General features: G+C 48.3%; 1 protein-coding gene across 1 annotated transcript in view; it reads left to right on the forward strand.

Moving 5' to 3' along the window:
- Positions 1-25,453, forward strand: part of CASZ1 (castor zinc finger 1) — a 50,610-nt gene extending 25,157 nt beyond the window's left edge. The window contains exons 4-12 of the mRNA XM_065421369.1: positions 863-953; positions 3,322-3,486; positions 6,172-6,344; positions 7,179-8,047; positions 11,109-11,250; positions 12,628-12,691; positions 15,525-15,685; positions 23,349-23,471; positions 25,114-25,453. Coding sequence (XP_065277441.1) covers positions 863-953; positions 3,322-3,486; positions 6,172-6,344; positions 7,179-8,047; positions 11,109-11,250; positions 12,628-12,691; positions 15,525-15,685; positions 23,349-23,471; positions 25,114-25,453 — 2,128 coding nt within the window. The remainder of the gene's footprint in view (positions 1-862; positions 954-3,321; positions 3,487-6,171; positions 6,345-7,178; positions 8,048-11,108; positions 11,251-12,627; positions 12,692-15,524; positions 15,686-23,348; positions 23,472-25,113) is intronic.
- The last annotated feature ends 2,199 nt before the right edge of the window (positions 25,454-27,652 follow it).

Consider the following 27,652-nt stretch of genomic DNA (forward strand, 5'->3'; position numbering starts at 1 on the left):
CCTTTGTTTATGGTGTAGTGGAAAAGCAGCTGCTGGCACCCTGCTTAATTGAAATGCAAATATGGCACATTACAGCTTATGCCCCATCTCTCTCCTGTTGCAACAAGTGGCCTTTGCAATCCTTCAGTTTTTCTGCTCCAAAGGAGCCGAGAACCGCACACACATCTGCAACCTCTCTGCAGCCCTCAAGTCTTCTCCTCTGTTTTGTCTTGCACCTTATTCTGGTGTGTTGGCTTTTGCCTGAGAATGGTAGTGCTTTCTTCACAGCTCCAACTGCAGCTCCCTCGATCTGATGTCCTAGATTCTGGTCCTCGACTCAGGACAGGCAGGAATGGGACAGTGGGGGAAGGATGTTTAGTTATGGGTGGAGGGGAAAAATTGATCAGGTTCCAATGGACTTCGTGTTCCAGATCTGCTGTGATTTCTTGGAAAATGATGTGTCAAAACTGATGTGTCATCCCTGCATCCTGGGAGTAGCAGCAAGAGGCTCACCAGACTCAGGAGTGATCCAGTGGGGTGGGATGAGAATAAGGTCAATTTCAAAGAGCTGAGCAATGATATTGGCTTGGGATGTAACGATATAAAACTTCGTTAGAAATGGGGCTTCTAACTGGAAGGGGACCCTCTTTCCTTCAGCTCATTATCACTGAGGAATTGCATTTTTCCTGGGGGCAGAGAGAATAGGAATCTTTGTCTCCAAGGAGTCCCATGTCTCCTCGGTACACTCTGAGGCGATGGATAGGTGTAGACTGCGCTGCAGGAGGACAGGGAGAAGGCCAAACTTGTTTCACTTGCGCCTTGATTTGCAGTCACCATCCTCAGAGAGCATCAGTTTCATTCTTTCTCTCGCCTGTGTTTCCAGGTTCTCTGGGAGTCAGCACTGCGGACACATACACTGTGCATACCAGTACCGGGAACATTACCACTGCCTCGATCCGGAGTGCAACTATCAGGTAAACAGGGTGAACATGAACTGCCAGAACCCATTGCCTGTCCTTACTGTCAAGGGATACAGCCCACAGGACTCCATCATGAAGCAGATCATCTGCTTTCTCCATGTCCTGGGAAGAGGGGGAGATACAATTTGAAACTATTGGAGTCAAATTCTGTTCCCAGTTACAACAGCCTAGCACTGCTGAACTCAGTGGCGTTATTCCAGATATGCACCACTATAACTGAGAGCAGAATCTAGCTTAATTTAAATCAGTGGGTTTACTCCAGATTTACACCAGTGTAACCAAGAGCAGGATCTGGCTCAGCTGAAGTCAAAGGAGTTACTTCAGATTTACACCAGCGTAACCAAGAAGATAAATTTGGCTATGTTATAAATTTTGCCTGAAAATAAGGAATGCTGTCTGTCAGTCTGTCTCTGTGGTTGTCCATGCAACATGAGAGCAGTAGCAGCAACAAAACACCCAATAAGACCAGCAGCAGCCTTGGATCTATGGTTGGGGAGAGGGTGGGGGAAGGGGCATGTGCAGTAATTGCTGGGAGAATTGCCAGAGTAGCAACATCAAGCCAGCTCTGAGTCACGTGCTGTGTTTGTTTACCCTCTTTCCAGGTCTGTGAGCATGGCTCTGCCATCTCTGTGGTCAGACTGTGTGTGTGTGGTGGTGGGGGGGAAGCAGGGGCGGAAATCCCAGAGTTTGCCTCTACTCTGCATCCAGCATGACTCCTGCCCCAGCCCAAAGAGGCACTTTGGTCTTGGGGGAATGAGTCTGACCACAGCAAGGGAAACCAGTTTGGCTCCACTCTGTCCGACTTCAGGTTTCTATTAGGGTGACCAGACAGCAAGTGTGAAAAATTGGGACAGGGGGTTGGGGGTAATCGGTGCCTATATAAGAAAAAGATCCCAAAATTGGGACTGTCCCTATAAAATCGAGACATCTGGTCACCCTAGTTTCAATTGATCAGACTGGGGTTTTTCCTTGGGATGTTGCTAGTGATCCAGAGAGGGACGATCAGATGGAGAGCTCTCAATCACGGCACAGAGGTCTCTGTACACAGAGAGCAGGGAGGACACAAAGGATGGAAAGACAGAAAAACCTATTATTATGATTGGCCTCATAATTATTTCCCAAGGAGTCCAGGAGCTGCTTGCAAAGGAGCTTGGCTGGTCTCACGGGGGAATAAGGATTTAGGCTGCTTTTTAAAATGCAAATTATTTTATGGCTGAGATATAGTTTATAATAAGTAACGCTCTGTAATAAATGGGCACAAATTAACGGTGATTGGCAATGGGAATCCTGTATGTACGCCATGGGAAATAGTACCTCTAGCCTCCGCGGGCTTCCTACTGAAATCCATATCCATATATCCCCTTGCCAATACCAATGGAATGATCAGGATTGATATTATAGGAGTACAGAGTGGAAGCAATAATCATTTGTCTCTTGTAAAGGGAGGCTGGAAAAGTTGCTAAATATTAGAATACAGGGTTTTTCAATCACTCCTCACAATAAATGGCTATTGATTTTTTTTTTTAAATCAGATTTCCTTTCACACTTTCACTGTTGAATATCAATGTACGTGGGAAATAAAAATGAAAAGCTTCATATTAAAGGCACTTTGTCTGCACTGATAATGGGGCACCAGTTCCTTAGTTCAAGCAAGCAGAGGATGAAGGGGATGGTCTGGTGGTTCTGGCATGGAACAGGGAGAGTTAGGGTCAATTCTCAGCTCTGCCACTGACTTTCTGTGTGATCAGGGGCAAGTCACTTCTCTCTGTGCCTCCAGTTTCCCCATAAAGCTGGTTTTCTTAACAAAAACCTGCCTATGTCCCAGGGGGGTTGTGAGGCTAAAATTCAATGATGTTTGTAGAACACTTGGAGAGCTCTAGATGGAAAAGGCACTATAGGAGAGCAAAGTATCTTTTCCCCTTTTCCTTTTGATATGGATTTAGTAGCCAGTGTCTTGCAAACCCCTAGCATGAGTGATTTGAAAACTGGGATTATTCATTTACAGCAGGTATAGTTCACTGGTTTCCTTTCCAGCTGTAGCAGCTCTTCAGAGAGCAGCAGCTAAAATCATATCAGAAGAATCATGTTCAAGACTACAGAAAGCATATCTTGGACATGGGACTATTGTATCTTTCACTCCTGGCTTATAGTTACTGAAATAGTTTGTGTTTGCATATATTGTCCCTTTAACAAAAAACAGACTTCTCCTTTAATCTAACCTGACCCTCATGGGGTGTCAAATGCATTGTATGGCTGAACTGTAAATCTGCAGTGTAAGGGGTTTCTAAAGGAAGTTACCCAACAATACTCACCTCAGCCACCCCTTTCAGGTGTGTGTCTCACTTTCTCTCTGTCTCCCCAGAGATTCACTAGTAAACAGGATGTGATTCGACATTACAACATGCACAAGAAACGTGATAACTCCCTCCAGCACGGCTTCATGCGCTTCAGCCCCTTAGATGACTGCAGCGTGTACTACCATGGCTGTCACCTGAATGGGAAAAGCACACACTACCACTGCATGCAGGTAACACAGCTGGACTGGGGAGAAGGCAGCAACGTGGCTGGGGAAAAGATGACCGGGCTGTAGGGAGAATGAAGAACCCAGAGCCAGTTGACCTGACCCATTCCCTTTCTGTTGCAAACCTAAAGGATCCTGAAATTCTGGCAACCCAACACTTGCCTTTTAGGGGGGACAGGAGCCTCTCCTACAGCAAACTGTTTTAAGGGAGAACTTCCAAGTAGCTTAAATGTAGCCTCTCCTGGTCCCTTCTGGTTCAATCACCTCTATGAAGAATCTATATCCAGTTTGCATGGACCTTCTCCTGCCAAGCATGATTCTGATCTGTAAGAAGGGCAACCCTCTGGTTTTGGGTTGGCGGGGCGTGGTTTAAGGTTTCTCCTCTGTTCTGTACCTGACTTATCCACACAGATGATCCCTTTCTGTGGGACTGGTAGCGGGACAAGCGGTGAAGTCTCTCTAGAGTGCCACTTCCTGTGCCCAAACAGACCATCTGACCTGCCACAGTTTCCCTTGATATAAGGCCTCTCTCTACACAACATCTGTCCTTTAGCACTGGATTTAGTTCCTTTGTAGCCAGCTGCTAGGACAATCAAATATTAATGGTACTCAGTTTGAAGCAAACCTCAGCTCTGCCTTCCTCACCAGCATTGCTAGAGGAGAAGTTCTGAGAAATACTGGGCATTACGTTGGGAATGTGGTTAAATTTCAAGAGCAAATGGTTTTGACAATGGTGTAACAGGAATTGGAATTACCACATAGACAGAACTTTCAGCTCTTTGTCCCTTTCTAGCCCAGAGGCAGTTGGAACCCTGGTTACTTTATCCATCTCTTAGAGTGGGATCAGCTCTGAAGCAGGGTAGGAATGGGGATACACTGAATCAGCGCCTAAAACATTCCTACACCAATGTGCAATGGAATTTTTAAGCACACAGAAAATAATCAAACACCCTCATAAGTTTTTACTACTCTAAAATTCCACTTCCTGGATTATTCTACAGTCATAAGACTCCAATTCAGCAAAGCAGTTAAGCATGTGTTTAAGGCCCAGTAAAGCCAGAAGGTCTTAAACTCATGCCCAAACGCTTTATTGAATAGGGATGGACATATTTAAGTCAAGTCAGCTTTTGACGTCAATGGGACTTAAGCACAAGCTTAATGTTAGGCAGGAACTTAAGTGCTGTCCTGAATAGGGTTGGACTTAAGCATGTGCTTAGTGTTTTGCTGAAATTGGGGCTTCATTTGGGTCTCTGCTATGGACATTTTAATGCTATTTCTCCTGTATTTTCCTTGCTCAGTTTCCTGCTGAGTTGACTAGGATGGGAATTATTTAATTTTTAAAGGGCAATCAAGATTACTCAGTCTGCAGCCACTCCGAGGTTCAATAAAGACCCCTATCTAGGCCTCTATATAAGGGTAATTTAGCCCTGTGACCACTCCCTTCCAGAAAGTCAATGACCATGTAAGCAGTGTCTTACAGGAAAGGTGTCAGAACATAAACTTGCAATTAAAATGAATATTGCTTAAATGGCAGGATTTGTGCCGTCCGCCTCATGTTTTTTTTTTTTTTCTTTATGTCCATAATTGGTGTGGATAAAATTCAGTTAGTTGTTTATATAAACTGACATTTTTTAGGCTTTAACACCAAGAGCCGCATTGCAAATTATTCCTAAGGAGGTTTTTGTTTAATTCTTTTTTTTAATGCTGCACAGGGTCTGTTTTTTTTCAAGGTGTCAGCATGGAGAGAGAGAGGCTCTTTTATATTGGAAATAGCTGGAGATCCTTTTTTTTTTCCCCCCCTGGGTATTTGTTATTGCCTGTTTGAATCAACCTGGGCTGAACCGAGAGGTGGTGTTTTCGTTCTCTTCACTTCTGAGATGGTGCAGGCGTTGGCACACACTGTGCAAAAGAAGAAAGGGAAAAAATAAAACCCGCTGTCAGCAGCTCAGCAGGGGTGATGGCGTTTTCAGATTCCACTGGTTTTTTACTCAATATGGCAAAGTTGCCCGCTTTGCCCGGGGGCAGGCAGGTTTTCAGCATTCCGTTCTCATCACACCATTCCCACTCGCTGCAGAAGGTTAAAATCATTGAGCAAACGATGTTGGGGCGTGATGGGGAAAAGCCACCGGTTCCTGGTGACTAGCTGACTGGGATTTCCACTCCGGTCTGTGACTAGCTAGAGTAGAACAGACCCTAGAGCTGTGTCCAGCTTGCTCCCCACCACCCCATTTCCCAGAGAGAGAAAATGAATAGATGAGTAACCACCAGTCTCTCCAGTGCTCCACAAGTAAGTGAAGGGCTGGAGTAGAAGCCCTAAGTCTCTCCAAATCTTCCCAAGATGACAAAGGGTCATGACAGTATTTGTCAGTCTGTCCAGCTCTTTTCAGGAACAGGACCCTCCCCGCCCTGTCCCTGAGCAGCAGCCTTAATCTCTCTACATCTCCCCCAATCCTCTGGCTCCTTCTCCTGTTCTAATTGTTTCATCCCCATAGACTCAGGCTTTTCTTAGACTCTTTGCAGCATCAGTCCTTAGGTTGGCAACCAAAGCGATGACTCAATACTGAGGGGAAATGCACAAATACAATTAAAATATCTCTGTGTTGCTGTGTGTTTATTACTGCTGGTACTAATAATAAAGCAGTAGGCTGCTGCTGGGATGGTTTGATGTCTCTTTCCCTTGGTCCTGGGCAGGTGGGCTGTAACAAGGTCTATACCAGCACCTCTGATGTGATGACCCACGAAAACTTCCACAAGAAGAACACGCAGCTGATCAACGATGGGTTCCAGCGGTTCCGAGCCACAGAAGACTGTGGCACCGTGGACTGTCAGTTCTATGGGCAGAAAACCACTCACTTCCACTGCAGGTGAGATGATGGGGGAGGGCAAAAATCCTACGTTATTGACGCACATCTGCTGGCCTCCTTCTGAAAAGTCATAACCTGAGGATTATACACAGTGGGGCAACCTACCAGGAAGGCCTTTCTGGATGTGAACCTCCCAGGCATCTTCCTGAAAGGACATAAACTCCAGAGTGGGTATAATCTGGAGAGAGCTTTCATGGTAGGAGACACCCTGATCTCTCCCTGATGAATCAAGGCAAGTATGCCCATTGGGAAATCTATGATAGAAATCTCTCAGGAAAGAGGCCACATTAGCTTTGCTTGAAAGGTCATCATTGAGGGGTACTGTTATAGTATTAATGGCACTTGCACTTCAGAGTTCTCTCGAGAGACCAGCCATCCAGCTCTCCTAGCTTAAGGCCAAACTCTGCTTTCAGTTACTTGAGTTCCCTTCCAATGACTCCATTGGGCACCCATATCATTTGGGAGAAAATCAAGGCACAGCTAGGGCCTATGTTTATGTCTAGGAATGACCCTCAGTCTGCCTTGGGCTCGTGTTCTGTTTGGGATGGCTGGTGGGCGGGGCTGGATCTCTGCCTCTATTGTGTTGGCTAGTCTTCAGAGTGGGGGCATTATCCCAGCTCTTGTACTTGGTCGCATCCTTGCTTCCCTTGGCTGGAAAGACCCTTCTTGGCGCATCCCAAGCCAACTCTAAGAGGGGCCAAGAGGCCTCTTGCTACCAGGGGTCAGTACTTTATACTGATCCCAAACCTCATCCCAGAGAGGAGGCAAGTGATGCGGCAGCCCCTTGGTGCTCCCAACTCATACAGCCTCCTACCCTCTTCTGTGCCCTTGTAGGCGACCTGGGTGTACGTTCACTTTCAAGAACAAGTGTGACATCGAGAAGCACAAGAGCTACCACATCAAGGACGACGCCTACGCCAAGGACGGCTTCAAGAAGTTCTACAAGTATGAGGAGTGCAAGTACGAGGGCTGCGTCTATAGCAAGGCCACCAACCACTTCCACTGTATTCGGGCGGGCTGTGGCTTCACTTTTACCTCCACCAGCCAGATGACCTCCCACAAGCGCAAGCACGAACGCCGGCACATCCGCAGCTCGGGGGTGTTGGGCCTCCCCACCTCCCTCTTGGGAGCCAAGGATAACGAGCAGGAGGAGTCCAGCAACGATGACCTCATTGACTTCTCTGCCATGAGCTCTAAGAACTCCAGCCTGAGTGCCTCCCCTACCAGTCAGCAGTCTTCCGTCTCCCTGATCGTCCCGGCTGCGCCTTCTTCCGCTGCTGAGCTTGCCTCCTCTCAGGCCTGCAAGCCCACCAACAGCATGCCACCGGCCACCAAGATCTCCGGCCTGCTCTCCCAGGCCCTCCCCAGCAATATACCTTTGGCCCTGGCGCTCGCCAACTCAGCACTTCCCGGAACGGCCAGCTCCTACTTCCCCATCATCCCCAGCCGGGTCTCCACGCCACATCCCGCCAGCTCAGCCAATCTAATGACTGCTGGTTCCTCCAGCACCAATCCAACATCCTCTACTGCTGCCAATTCCCCCTCCCAAGCCGTCTCAGGGTCCAGTGAGCCGACAGCCACCTCTTCCCCAGGTCCAGCAGCATCCATTATGGAGAGGATCTCTGCCAGCAAAGGATTGATCTCACCCATGATGGCCAGGCTGGCAGCGGCGGCCCTCAAGCCATCCATGGCGCTCGAAGCAGGTGAGTCCCCCAGCCCTCCCATCACACTGGAGCTGGGTAAAAGGTGAGAGAGTTGGAGACATCTGATTTGGAGAGAATGGGTCTATTCAATGGGCCACCCGCTGGCAATAGGGAGGTTGTACAAGAGCATTGCTGGGAGAAGCAATTCAGCCATGTCCAGTTAAAGCGTTGGGTGCCAAGGCACAGTGTTGGCTTGGGGGGTTTCTGTGGAACCTGGATGTCTTCACGTAGCCAGGAGAGGAGAAGCTGCTGCCCACACAGAGCCAGGCTTCTCTTAGCTCTGGAGGCGGAGCGTTCGCCTGTGTGGTGCCTCCCTCCCCATCTAACTGTAGGCTGGAAAGCGAGGGGCATTTTATTCAAAATGGAAATGGATAAAGAAATCACCGGAGTCCCAGGGTTACAGAGCATACTCGGGTCATGCTTCCCATGGTCCATCTTGAGGATCCGAGCATTGGGTCCCACAGGCGAGCAGGGTGAGTCGGACCCAGCCGATTCTCACAGCCCAACATGGAGCTCCCTCCCTACCCCCCTCTGTTTCATGTATATTGGGTGGACTCATCTGTGCAGATCCTGCCGCTCATTGCCCTCTTGCCCCTCAGACTTACTCCCCTCTCTTCCCCTGTCCCCCCCCCAGCTGCTTGTGCTGGACCTCTGAGGTGGGTGAACACTGAGCCCTGTCTCTGCCATCTGATTGGTGTCTCGAGCACCAGCCATGCCCCCAGAGACCTTGCCGACATGCACCCCTGATCAGAATCTTTTTCAGTTCACCAGGAGCATCTGGTGAGGTTGAACTTCTGCTCCTCAGGAAAACAGGGCAGGGATGAGGAGTATTAGGAGAGAAATTGGACCTGGCCTGGGGAAAAGGACAGCAGCAAGGACCTTTCATTGTTTGGTCTGTTGCTGTAGCAGGGGTAGTCAGTTATTGTTTGGCAAGGTCCAAATTTCTTGGTAAAGGTACAGTCAAGGTCCAGACGCCAGAGACAATAATAAAAAATAACAATGATAATAAGTAAATAAAACGATTTCGGGGTCTGTTCAAAAGTGCCTGGAGGTCTGGATTTGACCCGTGATCTGGCTATTGACTACCCCTGCTGGAGATGATCCATTAAGCATCAAGGGGGCTGTGACTGGGTCGTTCTGCATAAGAAAGAAGGCTGCACTCCAGGGAAGGCAGGGCTAGCCTGGAAAGGGGACAAGGACTGTGAAGCCAGTGAAAGGCAGAGGGGAAATGGAGTCAGAGGGTTCTGTGTCTAGCAGCTTTTCAGGCGAGCGTGAGAACGTGAGAGCTGAGCTGCACTGAACGACTCTATCCCCCTCACCTTGCACCTCTACTGCGGTAATTACAGGACAAACAACAGTGATAGATCTGGATCTGTGCCAGGATGTGTGCTCCTGTGAGCCATCCAGCCCACCCAGCACTCTCTTCTCACTGTGGCTCGTTCTAACTCCCTCATCTCCCGTTTTCTTTTTCTCTCCTTGGCTTGGGGGAGGGGATGAGTTTCTCCCATTGAAGCATCTGGTTGATCCTCTTAGAAACCACTGTGTTGGTTCTCAGATGGGACATTTTACCTTCCTGGGTCTGACAGGCAGGTTGCTTTCCTTCCCTCCCATCCTACCCACACATAGTCCCTTGACAGTCTGCAAGGAGCAGCCTGAATCCACGGCAGATCCCCCCACTGGGACTAATGAATCCGTTCTTTGCTGCCCTCTAGAACCTAAGTAGACAGTTCATTTGTAGCCATCCCTTTCAGCCAGAATATCTCAGGCCCCTTCCGACGAACAGGGCCAGACTGCTCTTGGTGACACCACTGTAAATCCAGAGTAACCCAACTGAAAACAATCAAGTGCCTTTGGATTTACACTGATGTGACCAAGAGTAGGAGCTGGCCTGCAGGCCCCAGCGACCTCAGACTCTGCTCCCACAATTCCTCTTTTCCCTGAGGGCATTGAAAACCTTTCCATTGTCTGGTGCCTGAGGCAAGCTGGTTGGGTCTGGGTGTGTCACCTCTGCCTCCTCCCCCCTTCTCAAACAAGAGTCCGCTCTTAATGAAGAAGAGATGAGAGTGACGTGATCTGGTTAAAAGGGGGGGGAAACTTTGAAATATTTTTCCCCTTATTATTAAAATAATTCTTTCCTAAAACACAGAAAGGTCATCGAGGGAACTATTTCTTTTATTTTTTAATAAAATGCCACTTGCTGTCTGTGAAACAGCTCACCGTCAGCGGTAGTGCCTGAGGGTAAATTAATATTTTAGTCACTTGGGGATTGTGGAAAAAAGCTCAGCGGACATGTTCCTGTCAGCAACTTTTTCCCCCCTTTCTTTATCCTCTTCTTCTTTTTTCTACTTCAGTTTTTCTTTCTTACTTCTTTCCCGCCATTTTTGCTTTTTTCCATCATCCTTTTTTTTTCATTCCCTTAATTTAAAAATCATATATATTTCACATTTTTCTCATTTAAAAAATATATATATTTCCCCCTCTCGTTGGGACAACTTGATGGGAGAGAGGTCACGCAGTTTGAACCAATCTGATTGGCTGTCAGCTTCAATAGACCTGACACAGCAGATGTTCCTTCTGGGCATGCTCAGTGGAGGGCCGGAGCGGTCGCTAAGGCAACGGCGAGATTGGGGAATGGAAAGGGGGCTTGACTAGCAGTCGAAAGCTGCCACATTGCCTCAGCATTAACAGAGTCTTTAATAAACGCTTAAGAGGCAGCCCCGCAAATTAGTTATGACAGTTTGTGCAGAGAATCAGGTCTCCCCCACGCTCCTTCCGCTCTTCTCCTTTAAAGGGCCCGTAGCCTGGACAACTTTGACATAATTTTGCAATAATTATCACTTGAAGAATTTCCATGCTGGAGTGGACGTCAGAACCCATCAAGTCAGCCCAGCGATAAACGCTGACCAGCAACCCGGGTGCTTCCCTTCCCCCCACTTGTTTTTTTTTCTTCTCTCCCATTATTTGGTGGTGGTGGTTTAATTCATTTATTTGTCTCCATCGCCTCTTTCTGACACTAATTTGTGTATTTTTCATGATTCTCTTTGGTCTCTGTCTCCTACAGGGAACGGGCAACTGATGACTCCCGGACGGTTCAATCCAGTTCAAATGAAGCAGGAGCCCGTGGAGAGTGTGGTATCCTCATCCCCGGCGACCCAGGTTTCCTTGCAGGAGCACAGCCTGGACCTGAGCGTGAAAGATCATGGGTGAGAAGGAGAGGCTGGGATACTTGGCTCCATCCACTGAGGCTCTCAAAGGCTATTCTCACATCCAGTAACACAAGGGAGAACGGTTTGATCTAACTTGTTTTACCTGTGGCTGCTAACTTGTGCTGAGTCAGAAAAATCTGTAAATTGCAAAGTGAAGAGCTTTAGTGTGCTCTGGACGGCTCCTTCAACTTCCCATGGCATTATAAGGTGCCTGTCCTCGATGGCATTCTTTGCGCTCATAAACTCCCATTGACTTCACTGGGCCCTGTTTATGGATTGAGAGCCCCTGTAACTTGGAACACATCCTCCCTTAAGTTAGAACACCAACAGGCCTCTGGCCAACCTTCTTCCCCCAGCATAGTGTTTTTGCAACCACCGTCAACACCATATATTTGATTGAAGACTAATGATGTGTCTCCATTAAGGGCCTGATCCAATGCCAGCTGACACCCATGAGAGTATTTCCATTGACTTCAGTGGGCATTGGATCATGGCCGAAGCAAGGAAACTGTTGGAGAAACATCAGCTGCATGAAACAGCTGCTTGTCTCGCTCATCCTTGCAGATGTTTAACACATCCTTACAGCCCTGCAGTTTTTGATAGCCATGTTGGTGTATTCTGGGAATCATGAAGCACCTATCCAACAGTGCCTGAGAGCAAGAGCTTTTGGGTCATTTTCCAAGAAGGACTGCATTGTGGAATGAATGGCTTTTGGGGGACTGGCTGAACCAGGGCAGCCTGCAACACCTGTGGTTTCCTCTCCATACTGAGGTTCAACCAGGCCTGAGCAAAAGACTTTGTCCCAGTTGTTGTAATCAGCAAGGTCCTGCTACTGCTTCAAAAATACCTGGATTGCCCTTGTGTGTGTGTCTCAGACATTGCACTCTAGTATCCTAGACTTTTTTTTGCAATGCCTCTTCATCTACTATAGAGAGGGCCTTTCTCAATTCACAACTGTCACCCTGTGGTTTTGTTATAGGAGCCCTGAGTGTTCTGTGGCATGTGTGTTTTAACAGTCCTGCCTGGCCTGGGGCAGGACAAAGAGTAAAGCAGAGTGAGTGAGAAATGAGCTAGGTATCAGGTGATGAGGAGGGAGCTGGGCTGGACACTTGAGGTGTGAACTGGAATACTGAATGGCCAAGAGATCCATTTTAGCTCTGGAAGCTTGAGACCCTCTTCTCCTGCATCCTAGCTACCACATAGAACTTGACCTGCCCGAGGGAGAATGGGCATCATCTCTTCCTCCAGATGCAGCAGGTGGGAAGTAGGGGAGGAGGGGGGGAGAGGACACAATTTGAAGGGAGAAGAATTAATCTCAGTGCTCACGGTCCCTGTGCACGTCTTAACTAAACCCTATTGGTTTGTGTGTTCCAGTAATGAATCAAATGGCCACACAGTCTCAGCAAATTCATCTCTTTTATCCTCGCTTATGAATAAGGTAAGAGCCATCCATCAAACGCCTTTCATTCCCCCCACCAAGAGAAATTAAAGCCGCGATGGCAAGGGGGGGGAGATGCGTTTGTTTTTTAATGTTTTGCCTCTAATAAGATGAGTTTGTACCATTTAAATTTTGAGACCATTTGTCATCGGGTATAATTTCAGAGCCCCTGCTTACGAATTAATTTAATGAACTGGCTGAAGAAATATATCGCAGCCCCTGACACCTTTTTTTTTTTTTTTTAATCCCTTCTAGACAGAGGAGGGCTCGAAAGAATTTTTTAAAAATTTGATTTCCAGAACCTGGCAACTTCTCTCTCTCTCTCTCGCTTTACAGTTATCTATTTTATTTATTTACTGTAAAACATTTGTTTCATGGCGGGCGAGTTTGTTTTTGTAAAAGAGAGCAGAAGAAAAAGACGAAATTACAAGTTTTGAGCAAAAATCATCAATTTCCGCCTTTCTGGCATGAGTAATGGTGTCCAACTGAGCCTGTTCTACCACACTCTGGAATATTTACTTTAAATAATGCACCGTTTCTTTTTCTTTCTTCCTTAAATTATACATCATCTCAAATATATTTTTCCCTTCCACATGATAAATTTTACTATAGCGAGATTAATTTTGCTACTGTATACAACTGCATTAGCGATCAGGGCAGCCTCTGAGCCACACTTTAATATCCTACTATGTGATAGGCTCTAGAGGCATAACTACTGCCATCCCCTTGGCTCTGGGCATTATATCCAGCAAGGCTATATAACCCTCAAGAAAGGGCAAAGTGACTTTGTCTAGTGCTCTCCCTCCTCCTCCCTCTTTTCTTCCATCGGCCTTTTACTCTCCATTTTTTCATTTTCACTGTATGTCACTTTTCTCCTCCATTCTGTTTTTTCCTCCATTTGGTTTTCAGTGGTTCCTTTATCACTTAGTTACACACATGCACTCTCTCTCTCTTTATACCTTCCTCCCCATAGTCTGTGATCCTGGATCTGCAGCTCTTACTTCTGAGAGTAGTCCCACTGGGTCAGAATCTCCATTGCCTGGCATCTTGAGTCATCCTTAAGGCCCCAGCTGAGGAAAGCTTAACTTTAAGTCCCATGGAAGTCGATGGATTTAAGCACATGTTTAAAGTTAAGCACTTGCTTACATGCTTTCCCAAATCAGGCATCTTACTCCTGTGCAAAATAAGTGCAGCATGGGCGTAAAACACTAGTGAATCAGATCGGTATCATTTAACATATGCACAGGGTTAAATGGTGTCATAAAGTGCAAGGCAAAGGAGAATCTGATCCATTGACTTCAGTGGGACTATTCACAAGAGTAAGGGTTACAGGACTGTATGGGTCTCTCTCTCCCCCCTTTGTCTGCTCTATAATGTCTCTCTCCTTATTGAGGAATTCTTTCTTTCTTTGTGTGAATTTCTCTTTTAAAAATGCCCTTCCAGGAAATTGAACTGAGAGCTCCAAAGGTTCCAAAGAAATAAGACAAACTGAATTTCCGACTCTCAGCCTCTAAGGATATGTCTACACTGCAACTGGGAGCGAGACTCATGCTAGTGGAGCTTGAGCAAGTGCGCTAAAAATAGCAGTGTGGCCATTGTGGCTCCGGTGCAGACTCAGGCTGGCCACCTGGGCTCAGATCCAGTTGCGACTTGAAATCCTGAGCCGCTGCCAAAGCTGCAACATCCACACTCGTGCAAGTCTGTCTACCTAGGTTGGGAGGCTCACTCTCAGCAGCAGAGTAGACATAGGGTGAGAGTTGCAGTCTCCAGTTAAGAGATGTTTTGTAGCAGCAGTAGCTTCACCTTCTGGCGGTGTTTACAGAGCTTCAGAATAGCCAGGGGTCCTGTAATGTACGGCAGTTGTTATGCAGTTTATTCAGGGTGGCTGTCAGATTTAGTTAATTAATGTTTATAAAGGGTTTTGAGATCTGCAGATGGGGGGTGATTTCTAAATGCAAAGCTTGGGCCTGATATTGCACTTTATTTGTGCCTGGAGTTCCACTGACTTTACTGGATCTATTCATGTGAGTAGGTGAGCAGGATTGAATTGTGGTATTATATTATATATTATTAGGAGATAAAGTTTGCTGGCTAAGCATTATTAAGTAATTTCAGTTTTTCAGCTTATATGTCTTTTTTTTGTACAACCTATGCCTGATCCCATCATCACTCTGTACTGGAATCAGTGAGAGTCTCTCTCTCTCAATACATGTACACACTCACACGTCCCTGTCTGTACATAAAACACAGAGGCTGAAATCATGACTCCACTGAGGTCATTAGGAGTTTTCCCCTAGACTTAAATGGAACTGGGATTTTATATATCCTTTAAATAAATATATCTTACAATTATTTTATAGGACAGAGTGCCGTCCTGTGGTTAGAGCAGGATGGTTGGGAACCAGAATTTGTGTTTCCTTTACTGACTCTGCCACTATGGGGCTCAAGTCACTGAGGCTCCAATCCTGTACTGGAAACACGGAGTCAACAGTTTTCCTTTAGGCACAGGGGTCCATCCACCTGGTTCTCAGTGCAGGGCCCATTTCTGCCTCAATTTTCCCATCTGTAAAATGGGGATAACGCTTCCACACCTGATGTAGGGGCTGAGAGGATTTGATGAGTGCCAAGTGCTTTGAGATCCTCAAATAGAGGGTGCTGGAGAAGGGCGATGATGAGTTATTGATTTATTCTGGAGCAATGTGCAGCCTTTGCAAACCTCTTGCCTGATCTTTCCTTCCAATCCTGAAAACGTGACTTTTCATGGTGTGCTTTTGAGTGGAGCCAGATTGGCCAGTGACCAGTGTCTGATGCTGTGTCTATGTTCTTGCCACAGATGAACCAGGCCAATGCCAGCCTTGGCAGCCTGCCAAGCTTGAAGACAGAAGGAGATGGCAACCAGGCAGGGGCTGGTGAGCCAACGCAATACCTGGGCAAAGCAGTGAAGGCGCTTGTTCAGGAGAAACTCTCTGAGCCCTGGAAGATGTACTTGCGCAGGTAAGGGAAGCGGGAAATTATTTCCTGCACAAAGGGGCCAACTCCTCCTGTAGCAAGTTTTAAGACCACTTACAGTCCCACCTGGATTCAATGCAGTCAATTATATTTGAATTTGAGGTCCTGATCCAGTGAAATGCTGAGTATCCCCTGCAATGCACTGAGCCCTCTCAATTCGCTTTGACTGCAGGGCGGAGAATTAGGTACTTAATATCTTGCAGGAGTTGCTCAGCACCTTGCAGGATTGGGCCACAAGTGTCCCTTGGGTGGTATCTAACAGCACAGACTCTCATGTGGCTTGAATGCTATGGCATGCACATTCATTCTGAAACCCTCCCCCGTATACCAGGCAGTGAATCCTAAGGATATCCTGTAGCTGTGCGCTTCAGCAGTGAACCAGTGTTAGACCATGCACAGTTAATACATGAAGATCACAGTAGCCTTGAGAGTACTTGCTGTGGAATTAGCGCCTCTTGTCTGATTCTGTGAGTGGACTAGTGATTCAAAGCAGGGAGCCCAGGGGGCACTGTGCAGACAATTGGTTCTTGCTCTGAGGGACTGTTTTTCTTGTCGACAAGGAGGCTTGCAGGGAAAATGGAACAGGCATAGAACTCACCCACACAGAGACACATGCACATACGTGCCCAGACTGACACATGATTTGAGTACACATGGATATGCCCAAACAGACATGAATGGGTTTGTGCTCTGACAAAAACACACTTGACTACAAGTGCCTGTGAACATATTATAGGATTGTAAACATTGAAGATGGGAAAGATCTCTGAAGTCCAACTGCCTATACCAGTGCAAGATCAATCCCTGCAGTCTGTTTGCTAGTGTTTTATCCAGTCTAGTTTTAACTATGCCAAGCAATGTAGTTCTCTCCACGCCTCTTAGAGGATTATTTTACTACCTAAAACATTTCATTGTCAGGATACTTTTTTTCTTGATATGCTGCCTGAATTTTCCCTTTCTTTATTTTGTTGCAATTCTCCTAATTATACCCCTTAAACCACAATAGTTAATTCCTCTTCTTGCCTGGAATTTACCCCCTTCAAATATTCACAGACTAGTAGCATATCATCATTTATCCAAGCTATAGTGATTTAGTTATTTGAATCTCACTTTGTAAATCAGTCCCTCCGGGCCGCTACTCATTTCTTTGGTTTGGTTCGGTTTGATGTGGGGTTTGTTGCGTCTCTCTGAACTCTCAGGTGTCCAGAAATGGATCCCCTACTCCAGTGCCATCACACCATAGGGACTGTAAGGTCCCTGCTCTGTGTATGCAGCCCAAAACTGCACTGCTGTTTTTGTATCCATCTCACATTGCACACTTGTATCACGTTTGTTGTGCACTGTGTCTCTGGGTCTCTCATTGCAACACTGCCTTCTAGGTTCCTCTCCTATTGAATATCCCCCCAGATGTATTAGTTGCATTTTTCCAAATATGAATCTCAATTTGTGATTCCCCCCCCCCCCCTGTCTCTCTAGGCATTATTGCATTATTTCTCTTCCCTTGCACTGGTACTTCCAGCTCCTCTGTTTAGGATCATCTGTGAATTTGTGAATGTGCTGTTTATACCTTCTCCTAGATTACTAATGAAGATGTTAAATAAAATCAGACCTAACTCAACTCATCCTTGCAGCACTCATGAGATACCTCCTTCCAGCTCCGTACATTGCAGTTTGTCATTACCCTTTGTTCATGGTCCTTCAGCCAGTTTTCAGTCCGTGTGGCAGTGTTCACATCCAAGCCAATTTGAATTAATTTTAAGCATATGTGAGACTCTGTATCAAAATGCTTCACTAAAGTCCAACTATATTGCAGCCCTTCATCCACTAATTGTATAATTCTATCAAAAAAAGCAATTAAATTTGTTTGGCAAGATTTATTCTTTATAATCCCCATGCTGTTTATTTGCTCATGGTTCCTTTATCCTCTAGATGTTTAATGATTTTCTCCCCTCTCTTAATATTTGTTCCATGACTTTACTGGGAAGAGACACTGAGACCAGAGGTACGATAATTGCCAGGATCATTCTTGTTTTTTCCTTAAAGAATACGTACCATATTTGTTTTTTCTAGTCTTCTGGCACCTCCCCAGTTCTCTATGACTTCAATATCAGTAGTCCAGTAAGTTTCTGAGTTAATTCAAGCATGCTCTCAGATGAGAATCATCCAGACTGGCTGATTTGTGCATAGTTACATTTTCTAAGCATTCCCGTATCTGCTTTTCTGTAAGATCTTCATTTCATCCTAACTATCTGCTTTGTCTTTATTTTTCATGTTAGAGGAAGATTTTTAAAAGGCGGTGGAGTAGCTCATCCATTTTTGAGACATAACCCGCCAACGTCATTTTTTAATGGCCCTATTTTCTCCCTAAGTATGGTACCTCTTCTCCCTGATAAAATAACCCCTTTAGTTTACATTAACTTGTGCTGTTATTGCTCCTCTTATCAGGGCCTCACTCTCTCTTATCTTCTCCCTGCAAGCTTTAACTGACCCCATGTATTCTGCATCCCCTGCCATTTTCCTTTCCCAGTACAAGATTTCTTTTGTTTCGTTTAACCTCAGATATTTAAGGTCCCACCTGGGACCACACAGGCTGCTGCTTGTTTTTGCTTTCCTGATCTTCAGAGGAACTGTAGTCTGTCACACCTTAATTATGAAGATTCCCCAGTCCTTCCACACCCAGGGAGGTTTAAATACTTCCTGCTATTGCACCTTACTAGGTTTTTTAAGTCCCTGGAATTTTGGAATTTGCTTTCTTGAAATCTCATAATCTTATGCTGCTATTCCTCACTATGGTGAATCGAAGCAGCTCATAGTCACTGGTACTGGGCTTCCCTATTATTCTTGCCTTCTTGATTAGTTCCACCCTGGTGGCAAGAGGCAGCTCCTGCAAGGCTTCTCTTCTGGTTGGAGCCTCCCACTTTCTGCACCAGAAAGTTGTTTCTTCTTCGAGTGATTGCTCGTGTCCATTCAACTTAGGTGTGTGTGCTCGCCACATGCACCAGTGCCGAAGTTTTCCCCTCAGCAGTATCCGTAGGGGACTGGATCCGGCGCCCCCTGGAGTGGCATGCATATGCCGTGGCATATAGGGCACCACCGGCCCCTTCAACCCTCAGTTCCTTCTTGCTGCCAGTGACGGTGCATGGGACTGGTGCTGCTTCAGCTAGAGCTGTTGCTTTTCATTAATTTGAACTCATTTGCCTTGCAAATATTACTGTATATATAGTTTCCCTCTAGTTTACTTCAAGCTATGTGTTAAGTTAGAGACTTAGTAGGTCCCTAAAGGGACTTCGCCTCGGGATGGGGCATGCCCCGGTCCCCAGGCTTTAAAGCCTGCGATCGCTGTAAAAGGCCCATGCCTATTAATGAGCCACAGAATAGTTGTTTACGGTGCTTGGGCGAAAGTCACATTCTTGATATGTGCAAAATTTGCAGGTCCTTCAAGCCCAGGACAAAGAAGGATTGTGACATTCGTTTGAAGGCACTCCTGATGGAATCTGCCCTTACCCCGATGCCGGAGCAGCGCTCCGATCTGGCACTGAGCACCATGACCTCGGTGTGCAGCACCCTGCTGGTACTGTCTACGAGCCGGCACTGGTCCCTTTCCATGGCTCCAGCCCAGGAAGACGGGGCAAGGAAGGTCTCCAGCTTCCCACAAGGGAAAGGACAAGTCTGAGGTGGCCCAAGGCCCTGTCTCGGGCGCCTCCTCACCCCCTTCGGGATCCCAGGCCCCAGCTCAGGTCGAGCGGTGTAGCCCAGCCCACTCCCCACAGCTACCCCAGATAGCAGCGGAGGTCCTCATCAGCTGTGGGTGCCATCCACACCGGAGGCCCTCCAAGCGAAGCAAGACATGATGTCCCTCCCGGTGCCACCCACTCTGGCCCCTGCGGGTTCCCAGCCCGGGGTAAACCCACATTGGGACCACCACAATCTCCACCTTTCCGGCAGCACTCCCTGCCAACAGTCGCCCTCTCGCAGCCGACACGCTTCTGACCACAATAGGCAGAAGCTTCATAGCCCCATCTGGTCTCCGGACCTAGGACAAGGGCAGAGAGGCCCAAGGCAGGGCTCGCTGGTGACCGGGTGCAGACCTCTGGAGGCACACGCCCCCCAGCAGGAGTTTTGGAGCTGGCGCCCGGAATCTCGGCAGCACCGGTACCGCTCCAGGGACAGGTTGAGGGAGCAACGGTACCGTTCTCTGGACCGTCGCCAATCTCACAGGGCGGCATCACTGTGTGGCTACATCTTCATGACGCCAAGCCCGCTCTAGTTCCTGATGCCGCTCCACATCCCAGTACCGCTCGTTAAGCGTGAGGCATAGATTGCCAGCCCGGGGCCGTTGCGGATCCGCTGACCGCCACTGGTCGCCGAGGCCCCGATCCAGATGCTCGTCGAGGTCAGCCAGATTCAACTCCTGGAGGGGCGACCGGTACCAATCAGCCCCATCTTGGTCACAGGGGAGCGACTGCTCGGGCTTTACCTCAGGTTAGGAGCAAGATTCCCTAGCGGCGGGACAGGCTCCGGTACCTACAATGCAGACTACGTCGGTGGCACCACAGCTGGGCCCATGGCCTCAGACTCGTCCAGGGACCACCTGGAGACGGTCGTCACCATCCCCACGATGGTACTTACCTCGCTGCAATGGTGGGCCAACCCCGGGAAAGTCCTGGAAGGAGTTCCCTTCGTCAGCACTCCTTACTCAGTCGAGTTGGTTTCGGACACTTTGGATCTTGGCTGGGGGGCACACCTCGGCATCCTCCAGACCCAAGGTATGTGGTCCCCAGAGGAGTTGACGCTACACATAAATGTCAAAGAGCTCAGGGGGGTGCACAGAGCATGCGTGGTCTTCTTACCTCACCTGTTGGGCAGAGTGGGCAGAGTCCTCACGGACAACACAGCCTTGATATTCTACATCAACAGGCAAGAAGGAGCGTGATCCTTGGCCCTTTGCCAAGAGGCACTCCATCTCTGGGACTTCTGCATCGACCACGGAATTCATCTAGAAATGTGTCACCTTCTGGGTGCCAGGAACACGCTGGCAGATCACCTAAGCAAGGACTTCTCCTCTCACCATGAGTAGGTGCTTCACCCGGAGGTAGCCGGCATGATCTTCCAGAGGTGGGGAACTCCCCAAGTGGATTTGTTCTCCACCAGGCAGAACAGAAGGTGTCACAGGTTTTGCTCCAGATGGGGTCTGGGCAAGGGCTCCCTCTCTGACGCCTTCCTCCTGCCATGGGTAGGAAGCCTGATGTCCTCATTCCCTCCGATTCCGCTCATCAGCGAGGTCCTAGCGAAAAATCAAGAGGGACAAGGCACAGGTTATCATGATCAGCCTGGCGTGGCCTCGCCAGCACTGGTTCGGGACGCTATCAAGCTTGTCAGCGATCCCTCCCTGGCCCCTGCCGAACCGACCGGACCCGCTGTCACAGGATCATGGCTGACTCTTGCACCCCAACCTGGTGTTCCTCCACCTCACGGCGTGGATGTTGCGTGGCTGAACCCGGATGAACGGGCCTGTTTGGACGGGGTCCAGAAGGTCCTCCTTGAGAGTAGAAAGCCCTCAACTAGGCAGACCTACCTGGCAAAGTGGACATTTGGGGCATTCTTCGGTGCAGTCCATCTTGGACTACCTGCTTCATTTAAGGAACCAGGGCCTGGAGCACTCCTCTATCCGGGTATACCTGGCGGCCATGTCGGCCTTTCATCCGCCAATCCAGGGGCAGACTGTGTTCTCCCATGACATGACGGTCAGGTTCCTTAGAGGCCTCGAGAGGCTCTTCCCTCAAGTCCAGTCCCCAGTGGAATTTCAGCTTGGTTCTGTCCAGGCTTATGGGTCTGCCCTTTGAGCCTTTGGCCTCATGCTCCCTCTCACCTATCATGGAAGGTAGTTTCCTCGTGATGGTGATGTCGGCAAGGCGAGTCTCCGAGCTGCAAGCCCTGACCTCAGAACCGCCGTACACAGTCTTCTATAAGGATAAGGTCCAGCTCCGGCCCCACCCGGCCATCCTTCCCAAGGTGGTGTCCACTTTCCACATGAGCCAGGACATCTTTCTTCTGATCTTCTGCCCTAAGCTCCATGAGACCAGTGAAGAGAGGCACCTTCACACTATGGACATAAGCAGGGCTGTGGCTTTCTACCTAGATCGGACAAAACCCTTCCGTAAATCGACTCAGCTTTTTGTCTCTGCTGATAGGATGAAGGGCCACCCAGTGTCCACGCAAAGGATTTCTAACTGGATCACCTCTTGCATTAGGACCTGCGACGAGTTAGCGGGAGTCCCTCCGCCGCTGATCGTCAGAGCCCACTTGACCAGAATGCAGGCATCCTCGGTGGCCTTCCTGGCACATGTTCCAATCCAGGACATCTGTCCTTGATGCACACGTTCACGGCCCACTACGCCATCACTCAGCAGGCCAAGGACGATGCTGGGTTCAGCAGAGCTGTGTTGCAATCTACATGTCCGTGAACTCCTTACCTGCCTCCAGGGGTAGTGCTGGGAGTCACCTAAGTTGAACAGACATGAGCAATCACTCGAAGAAGAAAAGACAGTTACCTTTTCTGTAACTGGTGTTCTTCAAGATGTGTTGCTCATTCAACGACCCGCCCTCCTTCCCCACTGTTGGAGTTTCCGGCAAGAAGGAACTGAGGGTGGAGGGGGCCACTGCATATGTCCATATGCCACATACGGACACTGCTGAGGGAAAAACTTCCGGTGCATGTGGTGAGCACACACACCTAAGTTGAATGGACATGAGCAACACATCTCAAAGAGCACCAGTTACCGTAAAAGGTAACTGTCTTTTCCTGTGTAATTTTGGGACTTTCTGATGATGCCTGTTGGGCTGTATTTGTTACACAGTAGACATCTGAGAAGTTACAATCCCCCTCGAAGGTGCTACACTGTGGTTTCAAGTAGAGATGTGGAAAAGCCAGGACATTTGGCTCTAGATTCAACCCCTTCCCATGCCCTTCAATGCCTTCTGAGTTAGAGGGTGTGGCTTTGGACCCACCTCAAGTTTCAAGTCCCATTGGAGTTGGCCAAGAGTTACTCATTCTCTCTGTCCTCCTGTCTTGTTAGTCTTTGGTTTGTACTTCTCAAACCCTGACCTCTGGCTCCACCCCCACATTTCTTCCTTTTTTGGCACTCCCAGTGCCATTCTAGCTGTGAGAATCATCCTATTCGGTTTGAGTGGTGCTCCCTAGGTCAGAATCCCCTTCCATTTTCATCTTCTTTCTTGCTCCCCAGGCCCGCTGCTTTTGTGCACAGATGCTTTAGAACGTTACTACTCTTCGTTTGTTTCAGGAAAACTCCACAGCCTGGTCCTATTGAAGTGAATGCTAGTTTTGCCATTGACTTCAACAGGAGAGAGTTAAGGCTCCCAATTTGTATGTTGAGGTACATGCCAGGTTCTTGTAATTGAGCAATAGTGCCAGAGATATCCTTTGCGCGCGCACACACACAGAGTGACATCAGAGCTGTGGCCTGTCCAGCTCCTCGGATCTAGCAAGTTAAAAAGAAAAGTTTAGATGCTATGATAATACAAATAATAAATAACACTAATGTGCCAGTTTGTTTCCCCACAATTCCCTTCAAATGATGCTGCCACCAAAGGGCTCTTTGTAAGCCATATGCTTGTCTCTTTTGGCCAGGTTTGGTACCAAGGATTTCTGTGACGCCCACTGCGACTTCCTCCATAAAGTGCATTTCCACTGCGTGGTGGAGGAATGTGGTGCCCTCTTCAGCACCTTGGATGGGGCCATCAAACATGCCAAGTAAGTGGAGGTTCAAGAATCCAGAGACACGCTCCAGGGAAACCCAAAGGTCACACAGTATAGGCAGCCTGGGGTGGGGCTGGGGGGTTCATTCTGTAACTGCCTTTATGAGTGGGGCTGTGGGTTTGCATGTTGGCTGAGAGGGCAGCAGTTGGAGCATCCACAGGCCTGTTTTAAACATATCCGGCTGAATTGCCTGCAGAATAGCTGGGCGTGCTCTTTAATTTTCAGTGACTCACAATAAGTGTGCACCTGTGTTGTGCTCAGCCTTTGGCAAATGTGTGTCTCATCTGGTTTGCAGTGTCAGCAGGGCTGAGAAGTGGCCAGTCCGGTTTTCCCCTAAGCTGCCCAGGAGACTGTGCACCAAGAACGCAGCTTCCCAGCCTTGTAGAATTATCCACATAGGAAAGACAGATGGGAGCACCGTTAAAAACCCGCCATTCACTGCCCTGGCACCTTTCTTGGAGTGGTGTTGGCAGCGCGGCAGTCACTGCAGAGTAGCAAACGTTGCATTTTTAACGGTGCCCACTGTATTTGTCTCGCCCGTGTCTCTGCAAATCCCGTTTAACAAGCACCTTCCCTGATTACCCAACACAGGAGAGAAGCTGCTTTCTCGGTCCCTATTTCCATGGCTCTGTTTGCTTTAAAGATCTTCGCTCCGTGTAGGCAGGATTCAGCCAGCCCAGCCCTAACATCCCTCTCAGCATGGGCAAGATAGCCTATGGCCCTTCTTGTCACCCTCAGAGTACTTTGGAGAGCAGTGGATGGGCAAGACTGAGGCAGCCAAAAAGTACTCGCATATGGGCCAGATCCTGAAGTCTGTACCACACCCAGAACTCCAGCTGACTCCAGTGTGAGTCTTGCATAAAGAAGGACTTTGGGATTTGGCCCCATTGTTGCTACAAGGAGAGCAGCGAAGGAAGGATTGGCCCCAAGTTCCGTCTGCGCTATCTGGAGGCAGAGAGATTAGAAAGTCTAATAGATATTTTCTACCCCAACTTCCAAGGGCCACTTCCAGCAGTCCCTACTCAAGCACAGTTCTTATTGAAGTCAATGGGAGATTTGCCCAAGTAAGGACTGAGTCAGGACTTCAGGGTGTGGCCATATGACTGTGGAAGTCTGGATAGTTTTAAATGGAAGGAAACTCAGAGCAAACAGAGCTGGAAAGACCTGCTAGGTCATCGACTCCTCTGTCCAGGGCAGGATTGTTTCCTGTTGCATTTCCACTGCTTTCTTCAGCCTGTATACCAATGTCCCAAGCAGTGGGGTTCCCATGCCTTCACAGACTCATGGCTCTCACTGGCAGGAAGATTTTAGACCTACATGGCTCACCTTAATCTTAGCCCATTGCTCCTAGCTACACCCTCATGTGCCTCCTTAAATAATTCCTCTCCCTGTTTGTGAGCAGATCCTGGGGGGACCTAAAGTCTGTGGGAGCTGGGGCTGCTCGACAGCTGTCCTGCACTTCTCAAAATTTGGGTCATGGTTTTACAACTGTCATGTACTCCGAGCTTGTTGTCATGTTCCCCTGACCCTTGGTCACCACTTAGCCAGCCTCTCCATAATCTGCTCTTTTTTCAGTCAAGGACTCAGAAGCATGCGCTTGCTCTCTCTAATCATGGGTTGTCTCTTCCCATTGCAGTTTTCACTTCCGAACAGAGGGTGGAGCTGTGAAAGGAAACTCTGAGTCTCCCTTCCCAAGTGCTGCAGAAACCAAGACTTCCTTGGCCCCCTCATCGCCATCCACTACTTCCATCACTATGGCAAGCGCTCCCACCCTGGATGTGCCCACTCCGAGCCCAGCGACTGTGCCCTCTGCCCCCACATTGCTAGCTTGGAAGCAGCTGGCTTCCACCATACCCCAGATGCCTCAGATCCCAGCATTGGTGCCTAACCTGGCAACTTCACCCTTGGCAACGACTTCCCTAGAGAACGCCAAGCCTCAGGTCAAACCTGGATTCCTTCAGTTCCAGGAGAAGTGAGTTCCTTGGGCAACAAGGGGATGATTGTCCTGCCTGCCCCAGGAGCCTCCATGTGCCCTCTTCAGCCCAAGAGAGTAGACAGAGGCTTCTCCCTCCCCACTTCACCTCTGTTCAATGCTTGATCAACCACTCTATGTCCACCTGAGGCTTTCACCTTGCGGCTGGGTGAGAGACAGACCCAATGAGAGGCAATTTATTCCATTCCCCAGGGTGCTCTCAGCACTTCCGCCCCTCCCACAATCTTGCAGAAAAGCAGCAATCCCAAATGTTTGAACATGTTTGGGAATCCTTTTAGATAAAGTCGGGGGCGGAGGGTAAACCTGCTGACATGTTGTCTCAGTTTTGCTGCTGTACCTCCAGGGGTGTGAAAGCAAAGGTACTGGGCTTTGCATTGGGACTGAGGCCAAATGGTATGGGCCAGAGCACTGCAAATCCTTCAGAAAGAAACCCCTGGTTGCCTGGTTCCAGGCTTTGTTGCAAAGCTAGACTCAGGCAATGTTTGCAAAAAGTTTGGTGAAATTGATCTGGGTTTGAGGCTAAGTTGGACCAGGTTTGGGATGAGTCTGGGCAAAATTGGGCCAATATGTGATGAAAACTAGGAGAAATTAATGAGTGATTTTTGACCTGAAACTAGGTGAAATTTGCCATTTCCAGCTATGTTTCACTCAAAGCAAGGACTGATGTCTGCAAAGCTAACTAGAAATGGGTTTGTACAGACCCCTGGGAAGGAAATTGCTCTCGGCTCTGCCCACAGTAACACCTGCTGCCTCTTTGTTAGAACGTCAAATCTGTATCTTGGACTACGCAGTGAATCTTCGTTTTCTCACTAAAAATTATAAACTGGAAAAAAAAGAAAGTGCTCAGACTCTCTGATCAAACCAGGAATGGGGGGAGGGGAGCAGATATCCATCACTTCCTGCCTTGGAAGAGCTTTGGCATCCCAGCTGGGCTGCTGTGAAAGGGTAGTAGGTCTCCTGAAGTGCTTTGCTCCCATTTGCAGTGTTATTTGCTATTATTTACAAGGTAATTCAGGGGCTAAGCATTTGCCTAAGTGCAGCTGTAAAATAACAACACCACTTAGCACCTTGTTAGAGTTTTCTGCTTTGAAGCCTTTTGCAAACATTCATGAAGCTTCATAACACTCCTGGGAAGCAGGCAAGTGTTATCTCCATTTTACAGATGGGGAAAAAGAGGCAGAGAGGTTAAGTGACTTGCCCAGGGCCAATGAAAGAGTCTGGGTCGCATTTGGGATTAGAACACTGCAGCTCCTGGCTCTCCATCATGTGCTTAGGCTGTAGGCCATGTCTCTCTGGGCCAGTAATTGACCCACTTATGTCCTCTTTCAAGCAAGCTTACTACAGGAAGCTCTTGTAGCAGGGCAGGTAGCACTGGGAACTGTGACTTGAATGCACAAGACAAGTGTTTGGCCATCTTATATACTAAGCCCTAGAAATTCCCGAGTCTATATTTACATGGCCTCACAGTTTGAACTATGGGGGTATGAACTGCCACACGAACACATGTGCTGCGTTGCAACTCCCCCGTGTGGACACTGCAGGTGCAACCTAAAAGGTACCTAGTTCGCAGTGACATAGTCCGCTTTAAACAAGTACCTTTTCGTTTGCGCCTGCAGCATTCACCTGGGGGAGTAACAACACAGCTAGTGTGCACTGCAATTCACACTCCACAGTCTGAACTGTGGGGCAGTGGAGGCAAGCCCTTAGAGTTCACAAACTGCAGCTGTAAAACAATGGAACGTGACTGCCCTGGGAGAGGCACCAAGGCCATTTAGGTCATCAAATAAATCAAGGTTGCACAAATTTCTTAGCCAAGGGTTACCCTGGCAATTTGCAACATGCAGCCCGAGTGCTTCACCTAATCTGTGCAAAAAATGGAGCCAAGCACAGCTCTCTTCACCCATTAACAGAAAGAATGTGGGGTCAACAGGTCCCAGCATGATCTGAAGGGAGCCACAGAGGCTCTAGGTCCCAGCATGCAGTGCTCCAGCTTCACACACTCCTGTCAAGAGCATGCATTGTCTGCTGGGGCTGATAGTGTCTGCAGGCTGCAGCTCCATGTTAACGAGGCTGGCCATGGGAGCTCTGTGGGCCGCATGTGGCCCATAGGTTGCACTTGGGCTACCCCTCCATTAAATGAGTGAATGTTGGGAAAGAAGCCAAGGTGTGAGGGAAGAAATGA

This window comes from Emys orbicularis, chromosome 22 (assembly GCF_028017835.1).
Source record: "Emys orbicularis isolate rEmyOrb1 chromosome 22, rEmyOrb1.hap1, whole genome shotgun sequence".
Taxonomy (NCBI): Eukaryota; Metazoa; Chordata; order Testudines; family Emydidae; genus Emys; species Emys orbicularis.